The 24,754-nt window shown below is 39.7% G+C and overlaps 2 protein-coding genes across 4 annotated transcripts; one reads left to right on the top strand and one right to left on the bottom strand.

Annotated features, from left to right (window-relative positions):
• The first annotated feature begins 265 nt into the window (after positions 1–265).
• On the top strand, positions 266–10,065 carry gas2b (growth arrest-specific 2b). The gene is given in 8 exon segments (XM_046031741.1): positions 266–413; positions 1,185–1,312; positions 1,896–2,037; positions 3,293–3,356; positions 3,704–3,786; positions 4,210–4,283; positions 4,377–4,484; positions 9,591–10,065. Coding segments are annotated over 8 exon segments (957 nt in total). The 3' UTR covers positions 9,801–10,065.
• tmem276b (transmembrane protein 276b) lies at positions 9,776–24,743 on the bottom strand. Of its 3 annotated transcripts, XR_006822059.1 has the most exons (6): positions 24,535–24,743; positions 22,584–23,324; positions 17,135–17,248; positions 15,240–15,377; positions 13,821–15,022; positions 9,776–9,830 (listed from the first exon to the last, which is right to left on the bottom strand). XR_006822059.1 is itself a non-coding variant. In XM_046031739.1 (5 exons), the coding sequence occupies exons 2-5, from the start codon at positions 22,978–22,980 to the stop codon at positions 14,775–14,777; spliced, it is 897 nt and encodes a 298-aa protein (XP_045887695.1). In that variant the 5' UTR covers positions 22,981–23,324; positions 24,535–24,743; the 3' UTR covers positions 11,203–14,774. The 3 variants fall into 3 exon arrangements, 2 of the variants coding, with proteins under 2 accessions (XP_045887695.1, XP_045887696.1); XM_046031739.1 differs by lacking the exon at positions 9,776–9,830 and having other exon boundaries at positions 11,203–15,022; XM_046031740.1 differs by lacking the exon at positions 9,776–9,830 and having other exon boundaries at positions 11,203–15,022; positions 22,584–23,291.
• Positions 24,744–24,754: the final 11 nt, after the last annotated feature.

Below are 24,754 nucleotides of genomic sequence, written 5' to 3'. Positions count from 1 at the left end.
TGTACATGAAGTGGTGCATTACCACTTCCCTGAGCATTTTTAAGTGACCATCCATGACAATCTCCCAGGGACAGTCCCGAATGAGGTTAAGAGTAATGTAAAATGTCAAAACGAAAATCTAACAACAGTACAAGAAAACATTTCTTATTTCGTCCACCAGGGTCAGTCAAAGACCGATCAGATCTTAAGCATGGACAGTGAAGTGGGAGCGATGAACATCAGCCTTGACAGTCCTCTGAGCCCGAGGCATCTGACCGGGTTGGGGATGAACTGTCTTATTGGCCCAAAGTACAGACACTCTGGGCCGGGCTTGGCCAGTCCTCAGGTGTACAACCAGTGGCTGCCTTACCGCCATGACGCCAGCCTGCTGCCCATGAAAGAAGATCTTGCCTTCTGGCTCAACACCCTCATGGGTGAGACAGTTTTCCTCAATTGATCCTCATGCCAAACTCATGTTAACTACACTGTCTGGAACTCAACTAGAGTAAAACGAGTGCCAGTTCAAGACGTTACTTGATTGTAAAAGTCTGTAAAACTAAACCCACAGATGTTTTGAATTAGTTACATTAAAATACAGAAAGTCAATTCAAAAGTTATCTACAGATAACTCTTCACAGTTTCAGTTTGGAACTGGGGCTTTTATTTTGAAAAATAGGTGAAAGCGCTGCAGTCATATTAAACACAGAGGCAGATTAACCTACTTATTATCCCAAATCCTTGAAATGCCTCTCCACGAGGGGAATTGTGGCTGGGAAAGGGATGTTTCTTCCCACTTTACTGCATTGTAAGGGAAAACATAAAGGCTCTACACATGCCACAACCTGTTGGAGGGTGTCTGGAAAGTGACAATTCTCCAACAGGATGAGTTTCTGACTGATTAAATGTTTTTGAATGTGTTAGGATAGTTTTGTCTCAGTGTAAGACACATAACTTTTTGATGCATTTGAACTGAAAAATTTATTTCAATATTTGCATTGTTTAAATGTTCTGGTCTTTTTTTTGATTTTGTAAAGTACTTTGAGCTGCATTTAATCTATTAAATGTGTAATATAAATAATAGCTATGGACAATATACTATAATAACATTAATATAAAATAATTATCTGTGAAAGTTGAGGAAAATGTTGAGCCTCATTTAGTAACTATGACTTACTGCACATAATTCATTTTTTGTGGATCCTCAGGTGTGGACCTCACAGCAGACAGTCTGATGGAGAGGTTGGATAACGGCATCCTGCTCTGTCAACTTGCACAGCTGCTCCAGGAGAAAATGATCCACACCAACAACAGCAAGGTACTGTAGCAACACAAAGTTATACAGGCATTCACACACACAAACATGCACAAAACACACAAAACCACATCCACACTGCAGTATAGGTGCTTGAAAGTTTGCTTGAACGTTTCTTACAGGAAATGTTTAAGTCTGAAGATGTCACATACAAAGCCCACAAAGGCTTAAACCAACAAAACCAGATCACGTCTGAGGTTGGTGAAGTCAAAATCTGGTGGTGCATTCAGTCACTGGCCATGTCTGCTCATGTTTACTATTACAAAGCCAGCCTCACCTTGCACAAGATGATGTTCCTGATTTGTCCTCCATACACACAAACCATTTGGTACAAGGGGTGAGCCTCCTCTGTCTCCTAAACCTCACTGTATTCATATTTAAACATGATGTATATGGCATGTGTATTGTTTATCATTATCATTATCATTAATACTCTTAAAACACGTGAACCAATATTAATCCATATTTGTGTTATTGCAGAGAATATATTTCCACCATGTACTCACAACCTCTGTGTGCCTGTGTGTCCGTGCAAATATGTTTGTATATATGTGTGTGTGTGTGTGTGTGTGTGTGTGTGTGTGTGTGTTGAAAACAATCACAGCCCTTCATGAAAAGAGTGATCCACTGGCGAGCTGATGCAACTTCTGGATCATTTTTCGCCCGAGACAATACTGCAAACTTCCTCTACTGGTGCCGAAAGATTGGCGTTGATGAGGCTTACCTTTTTGAGTCAGAGGATTTGGGTGAGTTAAGACCGGAGATTGCACCCTTACATTATGGAGTCAAGGAGCGTACATTGCTGCTAAATTATATTATTTCTGTTGTGATACTTTCTGATTAATTGGTATTATTGGTATCTTACTAAAGTACTCTATTGTAAAAGAAATGAGTATTTTAGTGCAGGGAAATTTAATTTGGTTATGGGATAGGATTATTTTAAGGCTGGTGTTTAAAAAAAACAAAAAAAAACCCATTTTTGTTAATTGTTTGTTGCACAACTCAAAACACATTAGAATACACCAGTCTGAAGCAAAAAGGAATGCAGAAAATGAAGATACCAAGATGAGTCACGACGATCATGTTGAATGTGACTGACTCAATATGATTATACATTTGTATGCTTTCAGACTCCCTGTTTTATTTCCCACTTACACCTCCTGTATGTGTGATGCTCTGTGTGCCCGAGGAGAAGACAACTTGCAGTCAACATGCTAACATGATTCTGTCTCATTAATCATACTCTCTTCTCTATGCACTTCTTACTCGGGCATGTCTACGCAAGGCGGCAGATGCGTGAGAATGATAATGTGCAGGTTAATCCCCCCCCCCTCCCTGCAGGCAGACTAACTCACTTCACTTGACTAATTGAGAGACGGGGAGACTTACTGTACTTTGACAAGTTTCAGTTCACTGCCTCGGTGACGTGTAGGCACAGATGATTATTTTTTTTCTTTTCTCTCATCTCTTTTTCTTGCTGCAGCCATGTAATGGTGGATCTCAATTACAGGTGAATGAAAATAAAATCATTATTGATAGCAACAGTCTTTCTGCTTTTTTGCTGTTGGTGTTTGTTTCAATCAGGAATGTTGTGGACTTTTAGAGATTGTGCGCCACACACTGTAATTGGACATACTTTAAATCATGCTCAACCAATTGTCAGCTTAACAAATTAACTAACAAGGACCTTTTCTGGTTCAAATGGGGTTTTTATTGTGTAGACACTGGTCTAGAGGCAGGAGCGGTTGACTTGTTGATGGAGCTTTCATGCCCTCATGCCCTCAGCTGCACATCCAGAGCCCACAGAAATTCCTGCTCAGCTTCAAAGGTAGAGATGCACAATGGAGGCAGAGTACCTCCTGAAATGTGCCTTCTCTGTTCAGACTGCAGGTCCTGTTTTCTTTTGACACAGAGAGAGGTTTATCTCCGGAAACATCTTTCCTTTCAAATGACTGACTTTTTTCTCCACCCTCTCTGTTTATACTTTATTCATGTGCAAAGTCCTCCATAAACAACCGTGGGAGGTGTGCCTGTGCCTGATGGAGCTGGGACGGATTGCAGCCAGGTAACTAGAAAAACTGCCCCACCCACGTGATACAGCTCTTGTTAGTTCATCGCAATTGAATCACAGTGAGAAGAAAACTAATAGCTAACTATTTCAACTATTTATACATTACTTTCAAGTAACTATTTGAACTATTTATTTATACATTTAGCTAACTGTTTCAATTTCTCTGCTTACTTGCTAACTTGATGAATGAGTTTTTCTAATTTCTGTTTTTTCAAATCAGTTGAGCTTCTCCACAGTCCTTCTGGGGTCCACTGGTTGGGAATCACCATTCTCCACTGTGTGATGTAGCGCTGATGTATCGTCTTGATTGCTGCTATATTTTTATTAAACCTCTCTGTCAGGTATGGAGTGGAGCCTCCGGGGCTGGTGAAGTTGGAGAAAGAGATAGAGAGGGAGGAGGCGGGGTGCTTATCTCCACCATCCCGTCTGTACTTCTCCTTTTTTCCTCCTACATCATTGTTTTCACCTTCACAATCATCCCTGCCCCCAGCCCCCTCTCCTTCCCCTCCTCCTCCTCCACCTGCGCCCCTCACTCCAAGCACAAACTGTCTGTCTGAAACCCTCGCTCCCTCCCTCGTCTCTGATCTTCCATCAGCCACAACAAACCCAGTACCTACATGTTCATCCCCTCCTCAGTCCTACCGCTCAGCCTTTAACCCTTGTACAACCACAGCATCAACACAAACACCTTTGTTCTCTTCATCCTGCACCACTAACACATCTGCTTCCACTTCGCTGTCAGCACCCTCACCAGGCCAAACCCTGGTTTCCACTGCCAAAGTCTCCTCCACCACAATAAACAACCACACTCCCACAGCTACACCTCCCATCACCTTCCCACCCGCAGCCCTGACTCCTCGTTCCTCTTGCAAATCCACAAGCCGGAGGAGCACAGGCACCAACAACATTTTGGATGATATTGTATGTATATATTTTATTTGAGCTTACAGATGTTAAAGGTGTATACTGTATGTTTATACTTGATTTGCACTCTCTCTGTCTAACCTTTTCCAGGTGAGAAAAATTATCGAAAATCCCCCCTGCAGCTGTCCTACCAGGTTCCTTGTTGAGAAGCAACCTAAAGGCGGCTACCGTGTTGGGGAGAAAGTTCTGTACATACGAGTATGTACGCTCATGTTAACCCTTTCACCTAGGAGTGATGTTTACTAAATTGCAGATACATACATTTTGACAGACAGAGTATGCCACTCCATTACATTTCATTCAACATAAATAAGAAAATCTTGTTAATGAACGTACTGTGTCTGCCAAGTCACAAAATATATGACGTATTTCATTCATTTGTTTCATTCGTAGCAACTAAAGCATGATTGAACTTTCTTATGATTATGTTTAGGCACTTGCAGCACTTGGATAAAGTTGGGAAATTGGGATAGTCTTACTTAAATATTGAAAAAGTCCAGACTTGAGGCACAAGACAGGATGTCTAACATTTACCAGAAGCACAATCCTTCTCTTACCTTAACCAAAATATATGTAAATTATATCTGTGAGCAGTGTTAGACGGACCTCACACCCTGACACGTGTCGGGGCATCACACCGCAGATGCCACAGCGCTGCCAATGTGGCTCTGAATTAGCTGCACGAAGGACTTTAATGTCCTTCCTCATACACGAAGGACTTTAACTTCCTTCCTCATACATTATGTCCCAGTGTGTCAAAGGTGGAACACATTGTGAATATTTCATCTAAACCATGTGATGAGTGTCACACAGAGCTTACTTTCTGTTGCCAGTAGGTGGCACTATGACTATTACTGATCAGAGGCATGTAGATGTCTTCAGGGCGGGACTCTTGTGAAACATGTAAAGTTTGGTACAGATGTGAGCATGTACACTGAAGTTATACCAACTTCCTGTTTCATGGCGAATCATCAATTTTCGCACCACGTCACAGACACACTCTTCGAAGAAAACTCACAGACAGCACAACTTTTTATTGTTAAATTCTTTAGCTTGCATAGTAAAAGTTTATCTGATTAATTCTCCGTAAATTGCCCCAAAAAATTTACAAATGTATTTTCTAGAAGACATGGTTGGTTCACTACCACCTACCCCAATAGTTGGATTATAATACTGCTGTTGTTGTTGTTATTAAGGTAGTGAAATAAATTAAATTAAAGCTACAGTTATGTAAAATTAGATACAGGATTGTAAAATGTCATGTGTAGAATTATAACTTGATAGTTTGATACCATAACTTGTAAATTATAAACTGAACACAAAGAAGATGCGTCATAGATGCTACAACACATAACAAGATGTGAGGTGCGAAGGCCTTCAGGTCATTAATCAGCAGCTGAGTCAGAAACAAGTGCAGTGTGTGATTTGCAATCATTTGGGATGGAGACGTAGGTGCCTTTCACCCTCCTGGAGTCGTGCACCACCCTTGTGTGTCTGTACCATACAAAGGCTCGAGGAATGGCCTTCTGGGAGGCAGGGTTGCTTGGCAACCAACGGTCAGGATAAGACTGGGCTGACAATGATTTTATTCAGTACATAGACCCTCAGCAAATAGTTCAAACCTGAAGGAAAAACAAACATGTCTCTTTCAGCGTGATTTTGCGAAGATATGACTGCGGTGTGTGGTTCAGATGGCAGCCCACTCGGGAGTCCAAATCCACCAATGTGTGAAGGGCTTTGAATATAAGAAGATGGTTTCACTTGACAATCTATATACTGTACATACAACAATCCATCCATACAAAGGGGAAAGCTTCATTTCTAGTGCACACTGTATAGAGTTTATTCTAATGTGTTATCCACATTAGAATTATCCATAAATCCACGCAAATGAAATTTACATGCTGTAAATTTAAAAAAAGTCTTCTTTTCGAAACCAATATCAATGGGAATATTTTAACAATTAAATGCTAAAATGGTCTGTGTGATTCATCAGACTGACCAGACATGTTCTCACAGAGTACATCTTCACACAGTCACATAAAGGTGGATCACAGCTTGGTGACTAATTGGTCACAAGTTGAAACCCATTTAATGCTTTGTTAATTGTATTGACTGAACATTCTCTAAACTGGTGATCAATGCTGTCAGCGTCAGTTTTCTGACAATAGAGTTAAAGCTACAGTTTGACTGGCAACATATTTTTACTGCCCATTTAGAAAACAATGCACCCCTTCAAGTCACAGACCACCTGTTGTCTCCACAGCAGACCTGTCAATAACGTGGGTGCACATGTTTGAACACCACATCAAAGAAAGGCAAGGAAGATGTGATAACTAAAGGATGTTATTAGTTTGAATATTTTTGTTAGGACAATGCAACCAAGAAAAGAGAAATATCCCCTTTTATTTATCTTATATTTTGAATTATTTGTTTTTCTACACTATTTGCACTGACTGTCTCTACACAGCCTTGCAGATACAATGTTTCACCATAACTCTGTGTGCTTGTGTCAGTTTCAAGCTATAATTACTAGTTTGTAGACACTCCTTGCACGGCTCCCTTCCCTTTTCTACTTGCCGCTGACAAGCAAACACACCTCAGCAGCAGCCCATCGACCATGACTCCATCCATTACCTTGAAGCTTACAGCTGACCACATGTGTGCGGGGAAACATGCCAGAATCCTCAATTACCATATACCATGATAACCCCTTTGCAGCTCCTAGGAGAGCGTGCTATTCAGTGTGTACACCCCTTTTAAAGAGCAGATACTATTGATTACCTAGACAAAGTCATTAGTGAGGGGTCTAATCAGACAGCTTGTTAATGAGCGGCTGAGCATGACCGCCCCTCCTCACATGTAACCCCCCCCCCCATTCCCTCTAGAGGCTATTCAGTCACACTGGCTCTGGAGTGCTCCGCCATTCTTTGTTGTTAAAAAAGAGGAAGGCTTTTCTTTCTTCTCTGCGCCCAATTAGGCTCTCCTTCAGCTTTGTGGCAGGGACACTGTCTGACTGTATCAATGGAAGGAAAGACATTCAAACCCCCTACAATATCATGCCACATCAATTCTTTGTTTATGATGCTATCCTACATAAGAGATAAACCTTAAAAGTAAAATGAAAAAGTCTTGTTTTGAAGAGCAAAATCTGGACAAAAATGAGGATGATGAAATAGTTAATCTCGGCTTCAGCTCAGTATTTCGGCAGACAACCTCTTCATCAACCTCCTTTCTCAACTGTCCTTGAGCAAGACATTGACTCCATAAAGCTCCAGGGCCTTTGTTCTGTCGGTGACCCTGACCTTTGACCATGGATGCAGGGCTGATATTAGTCTTAAAAGTTTTAAAGTTATTATACATTCATGGACCAACATGCCAACGTTGCCATCCCTAGGTTAATAAAACTAGCACGGTTAAAGGTTTTCTCCTCATCCTTTGAAAGAAGTCAAGGGAGTTTTATTTATATAGAACCAAAACCTTTAAAACTGTACAACATGCGACATCCTCTATCCTTAGACCCTCACTGAGATCAAGACATCTTTTGCAAGACATACCTGACTATAACATAGAAATAGAAATCAAATAAAAAATAAAAAAAAGAAATCGAACAACAATAAGACACACATGTGCCTTCATCAGCTCATATACTGTAATACCATTTGTTTTACTGTAAATTTTACAATAGCCGACGTGGCTAAAGCCTGCCTCCTACTGGCAGCAGTTTTTCACTGAGTACACTCATGCATCATTCAGCAGGAAAGGAGAGAGGGAATCAATGGAGCTGCCTGGGAGGACACAGGGGAATCCAGACGATAGTTTATGGGCTGCAGACGTAGCACACTTTGTACGGAGACCTGAAGGGGGGAGGGGGTAGTTGTAGTGACAGAAATAAAAGAGTCGGCCTGACAAAGAGGGCTTGTATTGAATATTACAGTATAGAAAGATGCTGACACTGGTTTAGAGTAGTTCTGATGTCTAATATAAGTACAATTTAGCTTTTAGAAAAATAAAATGTATCAAAAGACATTATGTCAGTTCATATTGTGACTTTATTTAATCAGGTAACAGAAACCTGAGTACAAGAAGCATTTATAGTCAAACAACCACACAACCAGCATAAAAGAAACAACACCCACAAAGGCAGATAACAACAATCAAGTGACATGTAGGATTAATCAAAATTATGTAAGTAATAAAAAACATCAGATAAAAAGCTTTAAAAATAGAAAAGGCAAATTAATTTAAACAATACAGATATTACAACAGAGGGGAATAGTAGCTTGTATTAAAAAGGGAAAAAATGGGAGTAGATGCTGACTAGAAATCAACTTTGGAAAATGCATTTTTGAGAATGAAGTCAAGTCAGAATTACATTCCCTCCATGTCAGACAGGGAAGTGGTTTATTCAGCATGTCAGACTTGACCCCTGTCAACCAAAACAATTTAATCTGCAGGATGACAGCTGAGATGGACCAAGTCTGGGGTTTCCTAGCTGCCTGTGTCGTCTGGCTGCACGTGTGTCTGTTCTTGTACCATTGATTTTTCATCCCGTACACGTGACACACACCTCCCCGCACAAGACGAGTAGATCTGCTTGTATTATCACATTCTTAATGGCTCCATAATGAAGGGTTTATTGGCGATAAGGCAAGAGGGGGTGGGCCGGTGCTGACAGGACAACGGATGGCTTTCCAAGGCCTCCTGGGAATGTTAATGTCTACTGGGAGTTGAGGGTCTGTGCTGAACTCATCTCAGTTTTGTCCCCCAGGCTTTATATGGCTGTAGTTGCCATGGTAGCAGCTGCTTTTCAGCTATAAGGATGGCTGTCTGTGAAGGATGTGTTGACTCAGACCTCTCTGACAGTAGTCATTTTATTTAAAATACTGTTTATTATTTGGTTTGTGTTGCAGATCCGTGTGGGTGTGCCTTTGTGCGTCACTGTGCGCGTGTGTGCGTATCCATGTTCATATGTGGATTAGTCCTGCGTGTGTGCTCAGCTGGTGCCATGAGGTGTTGTTTCATTTGGTTTAATGAGATTTTGACAAAGCTATGCGAGGGATCATTTGCCTTTCATAGCCAGAGCAACACATGTGCAAGAAGCTTGTAAATATTACATTGGGTGTGTGTGTGTGTGTGTGTGTGTGTGTGTGTGTGTGTGTGTGTGTGTGTGGAGGGGGGTGCTGCTTTTTATATAATTGAGAATTCATAAACATAATGGCAATATATCAGCCAGGACATATTTGCACACTTTATTTCCCAGCATTCCCTCTTTGATTGTACTGTCTCGTGTTACCTTTGCAGATGCTGAATGAGCGTCATGTGATGGTGCGCGTAGGTGGAGGCTGGGAAACCTTTATAAGTTACCTGCAAAAACACGATCCCTGCAGAGGAGGAGGCCCGGTCAATAGATCTGAGGTCAGGTTCTGTAGGGACAAAGTGAAGCCACCCAGTTTGAACATCTCACCTGACAGCTACATGGTGGTTGGTGCCCATTATTGTGGCAAGAAGTAGACTTCAAACTCCTTGCTGCTGCTTCTGGCTCTGGGAAGCAGCGGAGAACATTTCACTTTAATCAGACCAAACTGCACAAAGCTAATGATTTAACATATAGTTCAAATCCTTTTTACCTCAATTTCAAAAGGAAATCCAACTCTCTCTAAAGATTTTCTTACCTTATTGTTATCTATATGAATTATCAAACATACTAGACAATTTGGAGTAATTGGCAACAAATTAATAAATCGAAAAATCGGCTCAGTCACTTATTTTTATTTGATAATAAACTTGATACCTTTAGCTTTTGGACTGTTGGTTGAATAAAACAAGCAATCTGAATAAATAACACTGGGCTGCGAGAAAGTATAACAGGAACTTATCACTATTTTAAACTAATAATAATAATAATCGTTAGTTGCAGCACTAGTTGTTATGTACTACTTTCATTTAATCATCAGCATCAAATATCCTTTCAGGCAAGATTTTGTTTAGTACTGTATGCAATAATCTTACTGGAGTTAAGTTATATTTGTTCTGTTTACTTAGGAAACATGCAGCTTTGTGTGTCATAATAATGTAGGTTGAATTTGTGTGTTTGAGCTTTTGTATTTTGTATTTGGAAGTTCCAGCAACAGTTTATATAGTAGTCTTAAACATGACAGTATGGAATAATTGTTCTGTATTTTACTGGACAAAACCTGTTTTGCTTTCTGTATAAAATAAACTTGTTTCAAAAAAGTGATGCTGTTTTTAAGATAGAAAAGAGAGAAAATCTTTTTGTTTTCATAGTATATATCCATCCATCCATCCATCCCACCATTCTCAACTGCTTATCCTGCGTACAGGGTTGCGGGGATAGTATATATCATAATTTATAATTTATATATATTCTGTCATACACGATGAATGCAAAAAACACTTTTATATTTCTAGTTTCTTATTTACTTTTAAATTATAGGCCTGTAACAGAAATTTCATCACCTTAGCCTTAAAAAGGAAAAGACACAAACCATCAAGTCCTCCCTCTAGATGGCACCATGTCCTAAGTGACAAAAGGCCAAGTCTTGCCTCCATGCTTATTTGGAGGAGGATGCTGTCACTGCCGTTATAATTGTGTCTCACCTCTTGTGGACATTCATCTCTTAGTTGTTGAATGTTAGTTAATCTGTTTTTAGTTTTAACTTCATACCTCGTGCCCACAGATACAATCAGACAATACACATCGCTGTCACACCTATATTTTTCAAGACAAAAGTGCTTTAAAAAAGGAAGGATGATTCACAGATGACTCTGTGCGACTTTGGAGAGAAAAATTGCAGAAAGTCAGGCACACATACAAACAGTGAAAGTCCCAATGCATTAGTTATTACATATTTTATTTCAGTAAAATAAATTAATTAAAAATGGACACATTTTAATATATTGAAATAAACTAACTGTAATGAGCTCATGCAAGACTGTAATGTCTTTTTAGTCCCCACATAACATCTGCAGTGGATTGAACCAGTATAAATGACTTGTAGAAAATAATAGCTGTGCTACTGAAACAAGTGCCACTCTAAACTGTGGCATTTTCACAGGGCATCTCTCATTGCACAGAGTACATTTCTAAGTTCCTCATGAAACACAGGAAATTGCCACTTGAGAGGGATTTTACAACAATTTCAAATACATTTGTTACACTGTGCTGACCTCATTCGTTCTCTAGTACAATATTCCTAATGTTTTGTAAATTTTGCTACTGTGCGCTACTATTGTTCTGTACTTAACTCAATCCAATCAATGACAAAATCTTAGTTTTAAAATACAGACATTGTTATGTGTGAGTGTTCTTGAAATTTACTATTTGAGTTATGGGGGTATAAATATGTGCTTTAAAATTTCTGCTTGTAATACCTTTTGTCAAAGTACTGCACATGTGCAGTGGTGGCACATTAGTATTGGAAAAGCCAGATTTTCCCACCTATTATACACAAAAAACTTGTATGAGTTGTGTGCAATTGTGCTTCAGTCCTAACAACACAATATACTTGCACCATGTACTTATACATTACAATTTACTGCTTACAGTAATACTTACATTACTGCGTATGAGTTTGGGTGTGAACTTAAAACAATAAAACCAAAACACCAAATAGCATTGCATTCTGCGAGTTGTGGGACATCAGAGAATACACTTACAACCATAGATATGAATATTTATGGTATGTCCTGGTTTCTGGCATAAATATTTTCACAATAAGAGCCTAAACCAATTGACCCTAAGCACACAACATGGTATGAACCCAAACTCTTTGTAAAAGACACAACAGGGTGCTTATCACATGCTCAGATCATCTTTTGCTCCCATGTGTTGCCTTGCAAACATATAATGTATAACTCCACCTGCTCAGATGTCAGGTTCACAGACCTTTTTGAGACCCAGCAAAGTGCAAAGATTCAACAAGACACTGAAGATACAGTTTTCAATCATGCCTCAGTTAATTTCCTCGACTTCTGAAAAGTGGTAGCCTCATGAGGAGGTTAATTGTGATGGTGAAAGGACTGAACATCACACACAGTGTTGTCAATACACATTATAACACCTTTTTTTCTAAGAAAGTTAATTGACATAGATGATAGAATATCTCATGACTCATCTCCAGCAATCAACATTTATAAAAACTTCATCACACATGGCTGTAATATTCTCGTATCATGAATTTGTATTGAGCTTGAAAAATTCAAAATAAATTGGATCTAATGACTGAGGGAGAAAAAAAATGTATTTGTGTAACAGAAAACTGGCTGCTATGAGTTATTATCATCCTCAAGTGTCACCAAGAGAATTTCTTCCTCTTTTAAACAAACTAAAGTCCTACCTATTAACACCCTGTTTTCAAAACCTTTCTCATGGCCCTGTCCCATACTACATACAATGAGGTGTTTTATATTGTAAGTTAGTACACAACAGCTGCTGTATTTCATTGATTTGTACTAATAACACACTTCAAGGTGTGTACTAACCATCACTCCAACTGCTGATTTGAAATGTCAATTCCAATTTAAATGTATTTATTTTTGTTGCTTTTGAAAATGCAGCTGTTGTCCACATAAAGAGAAAGAAATGTATCAGCTTTTATAATTGTTAGACAATACTTTCCATTAACACAAGACTTAAAAATCAAGCCATTTTAGTATGGGTCCTTGTGATTTTAAGTGTACTTCTCCATGAGTGGACACACCACTATTAAAACACAAAATGAGAATCCAGTGTGTATTTGGAATACAGCTTTTTCTAAATTACTATTTGTGCTTTTGCGACTTTTTAAAAGTACAAAGAAAAATGTAATAATTCCCATGTTCTTATCGCATACTATATAAATATACAGTGTATCATTTTTTAAGTTTGTAAGTATTTTACTGGTGAAGAAATAATACAAGATGTGTTCTACACATTAATCAAACATAATCAAATGTGAATTTGGAATGCCAATGTCAATCTTAAACTCTGAAATCAAAAATGTTTAATGGAATTATTACTTCATTTTTACTTTATGTTTTTACTTTTTTGTTTTGTTATCCAAGATGCCACTGCACCAACATCCATATTTTTAAAAACAGAGTGAACAGCTCGTCCATTTCCATTGTGCATTGCATTGTGGGACAATGATATCTATCACATAAATTACATTCTATATTCTGCCTGTTTCATTGTTTCAGCTGTTACTGACCCAGATTTTAGACTGGTGACATGGTGACACTTAGGCCCTCCACCAATGATTGATGTTACAATGTTACTGTACTTAATGCAGATGAGGATTTGGAACGCAGCTTGTGCTTTCATTTTTAGTGGGATCACTGAAGTAGCTTTTTTTTCTTCTAAAATTGCTTGTATTCAGAGTATTACACAAAAAGGCTGACAAACATTAAGGGTAAACAATGGAGCAATCATATACTTCCTCCAGTTTGGTTCCTTGTTTTTGCTCATCAGGTTATGATTCAGCTATCAGCAAACAACCAGGTCGGAGTTGTCAGTTTGGTGCCACAAAATACCTTTATGTTGCTGAATCCAACAATGGATTCATGCTCCTACCACCACCCAGTAACTTTTTATCCTCTCCATGCTGTCAGCCATCATTACCTCTAAACAAACAGAAAACAAACATTCTTATTCAAAATCTACTATACACAAACAATGATCTGGATCTACATAGAGATGCATTTGTACATATAGAATCTTTACAGAAGCAAACGGTTTGCTTGTCAATGCAGATTTACTTCTGTGTAATTTATAGTACTGACCACTCTGCTAGATGCATTTTGTGCTCTGCAAAAGCTGCAGACATTGCCCCCCGGGCTCATGTTTGATATCAGTTAGTGTGCTACACTAAAGATAAGCAATGGGCAGTCAACGCCAGAATATTTTTTTGTTTTTTCATTACGAACTATAACACAGCACACATCACTCGACTGAAAGAGGAATGCTGACAGGATGCTCTGACCTGATGTTTGTGTGTTTGATCCTTTCGGAGGATTTCTCCCATGATTCATCTGGAGTAATTGAGCGTGTGTGGAAAAGCATGTGCTGGCGTGCGTGTGTGTGCTGTGTGGGAGTGTATGTGGCTTTATGTATTCAAGAGAGCACCATTATAAGACAAATTCTCTTTAGAGAAAACAGTCACCTTAAGATCGCCATAAAGTCAGCATGTCGAACATCTGAACCAAAAAAATGGTCTTATTTGTGCTATGAGAGCCATGCCCCAGCCATACGTTACTGTAGGTGTTACTCTTGGTGTTCCTAGAGGTCCCTCAGGGATTTTCGAGATTAGGTGTGTGAAGTTTGTCGTTACTTTGCTCCTTCTCAGGCACACTGAACACTAAAGGGGTATGGCGATGTCGAGGGTGGTGTGGGATGGTGATCAGACAAAAACTGTTTCAGAGTTAAACATCACGGTTGGAAGGGTGTGGTTTGTGCGTTCGGTGGGTCGGTCCTTCACGACGCCTCTGTCACACGGTTCCATTCTCCTGCCTCGGCTTGTGGGTCGTTGTGCGAGCGGGTGTGCTCAGGGAGGGGGCCAAGGTGCAGAGAAAGCCAGCCAGCAATGTGAGACCTAGCCCCCCCCAGGCACAAAACATGGACCAGCCATAGCCATGGCTAATGTCCTCAGGTAGGCCGTACATGTAGCGGGGGTAGCGGGATAACTCAAAGTTGATTCCTGCCACACATGTGCACAAGGAGATGATGCAGCATGTTCCTGTGTGAACAGAAGAGACAAGCAGTGATTTAAAATGGGGCCAGTTGACTGTGCATCTTACTGCAGGGCAGGGATTGTGTTCCTGCAGGACATTCATCTACTAACTCATGTTAACCCAAAGATGCTTTCAGCTGCCACAAAGAAATGCAGAAATTGAATAAAATGCAATTTTGTCTGCATGTTTGTGTGGATGTGGCCATACATGCTCTCACAGTACCTCCCATGAGAAAGAGTAGCCCAGCTACATATTGCATGAGGTCATGCTGCTGGCAGCATCCCAGCACTCCGATGATCCAGCCAAAAAGAATGATGGAGACGGCCATGCCCACAAAGCCAGCCGTCATCCTTCTTAGATCTGCAAGCAGAGGTGAAAACGTCACCAAGTAAACTGTAACATACAGATCCTGAACAGTGACACTGAAGACTATTGTTTAAACTGGTAAATACTCTGAAAGCTTAATGTAATTGACAAATTTAGTGTCACAGTATGCTTAAAAACTGATATTAAAACATTGCCTTCCTTTTCTTTGCCAGTGAATATAGGAAATAATCTTGCAGTGTGACACAGATGTTTTTCACCAACCAGGTAATTTGTAAATTATTATATTATCACCTTAATTGTATTGTTAATCTGAAAACATGCGATCCAACAACCCAATCAATCAACTTGATTTAAGCCATAAAAGACTTCAGTGTGCCCCTGTCTTATACTTCTTTTAATTGAATGCCAAAGAAGTAACTGAAAACCAATGAGGCTAACACTTTATTTAATGGGTTCATAATTCTCTATTTCCTTGGAAGTTTTCTGGAACTGTTAAGTGAAAACAGGAAAGGACATCTTTGAAACAAAACCTGTAATTAAACCCAAGTAAATTTTCATTCCTTTTTTTTATTAGAAACATTATTCTCAATGTACGCTGAAATGTATGCTTATCTGGAGATACATTTAAGCTTTACCCCAACAAACTAAAATAGAGGATAAAATTGTAATTGATGACAATTAATACACAACAGTAATCAGCAATATCTAGAATAACAGCTTAGATAATGTTTTGGTATAGCATGTTCAAAAGAGAACATATCATAGCAGATTCAAAACAACACAAAAATAGTAGAAAAACTTCAATCACTGCTAATGTAATCCATGGTCAAACAACTCTTTCACTCTTTTCTCTTTAAACAAAGATATCAAGTAAGAAATACAAGCTAATCCAAGTGTTTTAAGAAGCGATATAATAGAAGACTCTGATCTGTCCAACCAAATTTCCTCTGATCAGCCAGTCTAAAGCCAATGACTCACTAACAGAGATGACCTGATAACCTGTGGTCATAAGTCTAGACATGGGAGAGAAGGGCTCATAAAATCAGTGATATTTTCAGGAATTAGGGGGAGTATAATCTTTAAACCAATTCAGAAATGAACAGGCAACCAGTGCAAAGATGCTAACATATATGATGAAATGCACTCTTGTGCTGCTTTAAGTTAATGACCTGGCTGCTGCAACTGTAGATGAAAGACTTATGAGATTCATAGAGGATTTAAGGGAATGACAGCACAGGAAGATAATGGCATTAATTTATTTCACTAGTAAGGCTAAAAAGACTATTTCATAAATGTCTCTGAAATTGTAAAAACGAGCAAATGTATTTATCATTTATTTTTATCAAAGATACCAAAATATCTTTGAATGCCCTTTAGTATATGTTTACAAATAATGTGACCTATGAGGAACATATACAATGAAAATAAGACATAGCCCAAAATCATGCCTTCAGGCATGCCAAATTTTCATATACAGTATATCAAATTGAGTCAACTAAAACCCCTGAATGCAAAGACAGCTTGTCTAGAGGATAACATTTTAAAGTTACTGAACAAGAAGACTTGAATGAACACGGACCATTATAAGATGCTAGATCATGGATTTTCTCAGTCTTTCCTGTTTATTGTTTTCTCTTTTTATTGCTCAAATAGTCTGTTAATTGAATACAGTAAAAACTGAAAGCAGAAAAATAAATGTAGATAAACACAAACGATGCAAAGAGCATATAACCAGCGACTAAACCAACAAGTCCAACCAACTCTATAAAGACAGACACTTTCAGACTTACGGAGTGCATGCCACTCATCCTGTCGTATGGTCTTTGTGATGTTGATGGGTAAATTTCGTGGTAGGATGGACGAAGAGTAGTGATACTTGACTGGGGTACATCTTTGAATTATTCCTGAAAAATGAGATGGAGACAATTTAAACTGGAGCACAAATACCTTCAAGTAGAGAGAGGTAACAAGGAAGACAATTCAGTAAAAATCTCATTCTGAACCACTGACCCACTTGTGGGATTATGAAATAATACACACACAGTAGAAAAGCCAAGTTTTAATTTACTGAGAAGGCCTCATTAACGTTGTGTTCCCAACCACTCCCACATTGTTATTAACAGGAGATTAGGAAACAATGTGGATTATGGATTATTCTACTGAAGGCTATATAAAGAAATTTAATTTCTACCATTTAAAGTCAATCTCTTCATATTGACTTGATTGTTGGTGCAATAAACTCCATGCAAAATAAGAATTCACAGTCCAGTATATTCAGAATTTGAAGACTTTTGGAGCACAACAAGCATGTAGTCCAGTCTACTTTTAAACGCATACACCAACTTTATATTTCAATTTGCCTCACTTAATCACTGAAGTAGTTTGCATTTAAGGGAAGAACAGGATTTTACCTCACACAGGCTTCACCATCTACTGGACTGTGTGGGTAATAGATCTCTCCAAGAACATACACGTATTCGCCCAGTGAAATTTAAATGTGCGTAGCGGGCCAATCGGGACATCGCTATTGAAAAATGCATGTCACAGTACATATAGAAGCATCCTCACTGACTCTGCATCCTTTCTTCTTCAGTTTTCTTTTTTCCAAGGACAGAGTCACAGCTTCAAGAAGCTTGCGGCAGACCCACATGTCTACTACCGGATGGAGGAGGAGGCCCCAGGGCCACTGTACCATTACTTCCACCTCTGGCAGCCCTAGCTGTGACTGTGCCGCCACTGCTGCTAGAGAACAATGAAAGCCTTTCATCGGTGTCCAGAGGGTCAGTGCTGTTTGGGAATCCACCACCAGTTTCAGAATGCCATGATATTCCAAAGGTAATGACATTAGCAACAGAGCGTGTTGGGCTCACTCTGCCCCGGCCAATCCAAACGACTGCATAGTTCAGGGGAAGCATGTGTTACTGAGGACTGACAACTGTACCACAGTGACCTACATCAACAGGCAGGGTGGATGGTTATGGTCCTCAGAGCACCTATCTCTCTGAAAGGTCTCCACATCCCGGGTCTGGAGAACAGGGGTGCCCACCTCCTGTCAAGGGACGGGTCCCTGACAGACTAATTGAGGTTACACCCAGAGGTGGTGGAACAGATTTGGACTAGGTTTGGAAAGCGGAAGTGGACCTGTTGAGTGAGCTTGGACTGAGTGAGTGAGCTTTGTACCCTGTTGGTTCACCCCAGTTGCATGATGCTTTGTGGTAACTGCAGTGGTGCAACTCTGAAACTGAACCCCTCCTTTGTTCCCAAGAACATAAGGAGCTCATTCAGGTCAAGAACAATATATCTGGATACATTTTGTTCTCCACTCCATGCAGGGATCAGGGAGGCAAAATCCCATCCTCTATGTCCAGTATGTGCATTGGCATGGACCCCATCCAGTTCACTGATTAGCTGTTCATGTGCTGTAGAGATGGTGTGGACGGTAAAGCCCTGTCCAAGAAACACCAGGCTAGGTGGCTTTGTGAGCTCCACCTATGAGCAGGCAGGAGAAGACCCTCCCATTATGGTCTGTGCACACTCCACATGCAGCGTGGAGGTGTCAACGGCCTTGTTAAGTAGGGCGTGTCTAGGATATACAGTATGTGCGGCAGCTTAGTCTATGCCCTGTTCATCCGGTTTTATCTCTTGCACATGTTGGACACCTTTTCAGGGTCTGTGGTCGTGGTATTGACTCAGGACTGGTGAAAAGGCAAATTGGTGGGACCACCCTGATGACCACCGAATATGTACACCAGTTTTCTCCCATAAACGTGGAAGACATGGTGGAGGAGATGGGTAGGGTGTCTATTGTATGATTTGATCCCCGCTAGGGTTAGGCCATGTTCTCACCCAGTTTAAGGCCCTGCTTATCTGGGTGGGTTGGGCCCCACCGTGGCAATTTGCCTAGGACCAGTCATGTCACTAGGGCTGTCGACGTGTCATGGATGGGCTTTACAGTCATTGAGCTTCACCTACTGTACGCATAGAGTCCAGTAATGGGCAGTCTGTGTGAGACAGAATGAAGGTCAAGATATTGTAACCCTTTTTAATTAGCACAACCTGAGCCCTCTGCCAATGGCCCCGGCCGCATCGTCAGCTGAAGAGGTTGTCAAATGTGAAGGCAGGGATTACGCTTCTATATATACTGTGACACTCGTGTATCGGTAGCGATGTCCCAGTTAGCTAGCAATGATCATTTCAGTGGCTGAATACGTGTTTGTGATTGGAGATTGCTATTACCCATAGAGTCCAGTAGAGTGCTCCGCCTGTGCTGATAGAAATAGTGTTACAATATCAAAAACAGGCTAGAACCATGACAGATTTCTTTGTTTTTCTAATGGGGGTTCATTAGTTTAATAATGTAATTCTACTACATTCCCATAACTTTTTTCAAAGCTTTTGTCAACTGTTACATGTTCAGACTCTTTTCTTTTGAAAATCAGGTTTGTGATCTTCTAGTCTTTGATCTGAATGTTTCTTTGTGGAGGCACCCATATCTACTATTAAAGAAAGAGGTTGATATATCAGGGTAGTATTTCAGTCCAAATACCTAATATCCAGGCGGACTGATGTGGTACGTATAGAAAAGCCAACATGTGATACTACATTGCAGCTAGCTACCTTGTTTAGGTATTTGTGGCATCTAAAACTTGTACTACACATGAAAGTGATGTGTGAAATGGAAATCACGCATTTACTCTTAACATGACATCAGGACTAATACGATTAAGGACTAATATTAGGGATTCAGCTTCAAGTACCAAGTTGCTTTGAATGCAAAACAAGCAGAGAGGAGCTAAACTTCACATTTCACTTTAAGGAAAGTTTCAACTTTTGTAATTCACAAGAAATTGTGTTTTTTAATTACTATAACTGACAAAATGTTGGCTACCTGGCAAAATTTTAAATGCCCTGCACACCTATGGTAGATCCACATGGGTATATATATAAAGTAATGTGTGAACATTTGCTGTATAGATCTGGAGCATGTGTTCAAAACTCTAAGGGTTAATTTAACACTATATCAGTGTGCACACTGATGGTATGTCCACACGAGCAGAATTTGTTTTACACAGAAATGATTATTTTTCCGATGTCTGACGTTTTTATCTGTGCATAAAGTTCACAATTAGCAGTACTTGAGAAAATGATTTTTGAATAACTGTTTTATGTATTTATTGTTTGCCTGTAAGTGCACTGAAATACTGTCATTTAAAGGTAGGAATCTAACAAAAATCTGCCTGACTGTTGACATCTGACCTGTAATGTATTAAACTTGGTCCCCCTGCTTTAATGACAATTAAGCTGCTTGACTTGCTATCTGTGGGCATGCACCATTACAGCTCTGAAACTAGATTTTTCAGAAATATTATCTGTTCAATTAGGTCCTTTTATGTGTGTTTTAAATGCCACTTTGATGTGCACCAGCTCGTGAAAAATGCAAATGTAACTTCTATGAAGTGAACATGGCAAGTGACAGAGGAAAGTTGGGACAAAAAGGAAAGCTGTATTTAGCCTTTTTCCCCACTTGGTCTTTCATTTGTACATGTGTTAGTCCTTATATAAAGCTGGCTCTTTAAACAGAGCGGCCATTATATGTCATCTGTGAAAACAGTAATAATGTGTCTTGCTAAGATATCAACGCCAGTATTGGCCCTAAAAATCTTTAGCAATAAATTAATAGACATGACTTTTGGAATCATACAAGGCTAAGTAAAGTGATTAATATCATGTGTTCACTTACATTAGGTTACATGCAGTATTTACTTCCGTGGCTACTAAATTTAATAGCAAATATATTCCATTATACTTGAATTTAAGCCACATTATAATCTATACCTCTATTCTGGCAACTTGGAGCTCACAGTATGTTAAATAACCCAGAGGTACAGGAGCTAGTAGTAGCAAGCACTTTCAGTAGCAGTTAAAGTCATTGTAGTCATGTGACCACAATCATTTCTGAGTATTTATCAACATATAAAGTAGAAGGTGAGAAGATGATTTATCATTTCTGCATGTACAATTCAAAAGCACTATAACAAATGCTTGTAATACATGTTTTATATGTTTGCTGACACTATGTGTAAAAGACAGTCAAATGTATATTTTAGACTACAGGACTTAATTAACACCTTTCTGAGAAAAAGTCAACAAAAACAGTAAGAAAACAAGCTTCATAAAATGTGTGTTGCAGATGTATTGCCATAAAGTCTACCCTTATAGGACTTAGAGGTAAAGTCAATAAAACAAAAACATAACTGTGTTGATTTTACACACATAAACTGTACACTGTTGTCGCTATATAATGACTTTTGAAAAGCAGAGCTGAAAGAGTTAATATAGATGATTTTTCTTCCAAATCTTGTATTAATAATTCTATAAAAATGTTTTTTTAATGCTACATTAATTGTAGATTTGCAGATTTCAATAATTAAACTTAACAAAAACAGTGCCATTATTCATTATTTCTAGGTAGATAAAATGGTTCGAGCTCAGGCACAGATGGATTTTGAAACAACATGGTGTAGTTGATAATTCTTTAGACACAATGCTTGGAAGATAACTTTCAATAAAGTGCCATTGGGGCTGTTTTGAGGTTTATGATGTATGAAGGCACATCTACTTCTGGTTTGACAGCTGTGATCACAACAACAACAACTTGTAGCACAGGTTTTCCTCACAGGGTGGTTCTCTTTGTGTATCTGCCCAGTATCAGGACCTTGGTCTTGACCAGGTTTAGCATCAATGCATGAGGCCTGAAATATGGCTTCTCATTGCTGTTCATTCTGTTCAATGAACATTGTGTTTTCTCTGCTGTGGCCCAAAATTCAAACCAAATATATCAGTAATTCGTTTGCACTATGAAATCACGTTATTGTGACATTAACCTCCACACAGATGTTGTTTCCTATCTTACTTTGAAAATAAAAAGAGAAAACAGAGGAGCTACTGGGACCGGCCATTATCTCAGACAGGGACTAAAGAGGGGGTTCACTCAGCACCATGGACAGCGACATTAACAAATAAAGACAAGAGACATAGTCTACGCTTCGAAAATACATCCTGTAGCCTATCTAGTTTTAACTGGGAACCGGGAAACGTAAAAATCAGAAGTTAATGTAAGAGGAGAGAGTCGGCCTCAGTGCAACCCTGTGTTTATATCAGGCTAGGTGTGAGCTCATCGCCGAGCATCACGGCCTATTGCACACAAGAAAAGCCAGGCGTCAGACTGCTCTCGTTTACCTTTGTAAATAAGGTCCTCGGTCTCCAGGTCGAAGCCCTCACGGTGACACTTCCTCCAAAGCCCGGAGATGGTGGAGTTAAACTGCCGACTGCAATGAGACTCCATGGCAGATGCCGCGGCCAGAAAGTGCCGCTTCGCCCTGATGAGAGCACCAGCATCTGGGCCGTTACCTTTCCTCTCCAGGCTCTTTGGAGGCATCTGGAGAGGGAGGTTATGGTTTGAAATGTATATGTACCCCGGGTCGTTTCGCTTGTTGGCATAGTTTTTACACCTCTCCCGATGTCTCCTCGCGTCGGTCTCGTACCAATAATCGGTGCAAATCGCCATGGCGAGCAGCCCCAACGCACAGAGCGCCAAGAAGAGCCCTGTGCCTGTTAATATTTTCATAGCGGCCATCTTCCCCGCTCGATGGAGAGCCCAAACAGTCGCAAGAAGGTTCCTCCGTGGCCGTGGTGGTGGTGGTGGTACCGCGTGAAATGAATCACGACGGCACTCAAAGCCTCGCGCAGTCCTGCACTAGGAGCATGATGGTGCAAGGCCAGTGTTGTCTGGACTGGATGCTGCGGTCTATTGTTGTGGTACCCGGTGCATGTAATGTTGTTCCCACCATCTGTTATGGTACAGGAGGAGAGGGGATGGCTGGCGACCAACGCTGTGAGGAGGAGGCAGGGGCAGGGGTGTAGTTGCGCGCTCTCTCCTCCAGGTTGCTGCGGGATGGGGGAGGACAGGAATGTGCTGCTCTGTTGTGGGGGAGTGGTCATTTGTAATGCTCGAATGGTCACCGTTTTGGATTTGGTAAACACGTCAAACACAGATGCGATGGATGGAGAATTTAAGCAAATGCAATTAATCTTTTAAATCAATAATCATTAATTTTACTACCTAGGAGTTTTTGAACAACTGCAAAGTGTTTATTCTAATATTACTGGTGATTTTATTTTGAAATTCACGAGTCAGTCAATTAACCTAATGCATATAAAAAGATGAGTTCCAGCTTAGACTACTACATATTTGTAAAATGTCAATATTTACATGTTTGCATATTAAATATAATTTTAGGAATTAATAAATTACTCAGGTGCCATGCAAACCTATGCCCTATTAAGTGACAGGTCGGCATTTAAACTCACACAAGCAGATGGTTCTCACCACTACAAACATGAAGACAAACACACTCTACTACAACTAAAAAAAGGACAATGGTAAAGATAAAAGGACATCAAACCAGCAATAAATACACTTGAATACAACAGTTCCGGCTAAAGGCCTAATAAACCTCACAGATTCACAGATCTGTTGGATCTTCTATTTATTTTTATGGATTTGTAATGATGATCATTTTTAATGCTTTGTAATGATTCCGTTTCTACATTGGTTAAGAGAAACCTATGTAGTAGGCAATATATGTATTTATAGTGTTGTATAGTCACTATATTCATTATAAAACTATGTCATGTGGTGTAGTATTATAATTATGTTTGTTATATCCTGAATTATAACATTGTAAACGTCGCACAACGTGCTTTAACAATACTGTACTAAACTATGATGATGTCAATAAATAGAATTCGAATTTAATTGATAATGAATGCCTACACTGACTAACAATGGAAGCCCAATTCTTACATACACACAAATACACGCGTGCACCATTTCTTCCTTATTGCTAATGGATTCACAATTAAATGAGACTGGGCCACTGTAAATCTGTTATGAAGAATATTGGAATTGATCCCTGATAACACAGGACCATGTTACAGCGGAAAATACTGATATGGCCGATTGTTTTCATAACTTGTAAAGTCTGGCTCACATTGGAGACGTTCATAGTTTTGGTGCGCGACATCTTGCTCCGATGCTGCTTTTGTTAGCAATAAGCCAGTAAAGTACACTCTAAAAGTTAACTTCTCACTGCAAATGAACTGAAGGTTGATATTGCTTAACATTTACCACAAAAATACGAGGGGGCATCCTCAAGATCAATCAGATCTTTTCATTCAGACTCCAGGAATATAACACATGGACTGAAGAATGAAGTTAGGAGGACTTAGCTGAGTATCAATGAAAGATTTGTCACTCGCGTTTGCACCATCTCCTGCTGAACGTCTTCCACCACAGCATACATAGTGGTTGTTTGTTGTCCTTCTGTGCTGTGACTGAGGAAGACTCC

This window comes from Micropterus dolomieu, linkage group LG20, assembly GCF_021292245.1.
Source record: "Micropterus dolomieu isolate WLL.071019.BEF.003 ecotype Adirondacks linkage group LG20, ASM2129224v1, whole genome shotgun sequence".
Classification (NCBI taxonomy): Eukaryota; Metazoa; Chordata; class Actinopteri; order Centrarchiformes; family Centrarchidae; genus Micropterus; species Micropterus dolomieu.
The sequence above is the reverse complement of the archived record's forward strand: the minus strand, read 5'-3'. Positions and strand labels throughout refer to the sequence as shown.

Coding starts and splice junctions, on each gene's coding strand:
- tmem276b (XM_046031739.1), bottom strand. CDS start 22,980: ATGGCCGCTATGAAAATATTAACAGGCACAGGGCTCTTCTTGGCGCTC. Junction 17,249..22,583: donor CGAGGACCTTATTTACAAAG/GTAAACGAGAGC, acceptor CTCATTTTTCAG/GAATAATTCAAAGATGTACC. Junction 15,378..17,134: donor GGATGAGTGGCATGCACTCC/GTAAGTCTGAAA, acceptor CTCTGCTTGCAG/ATCTAAGAAGGATGACGGCT.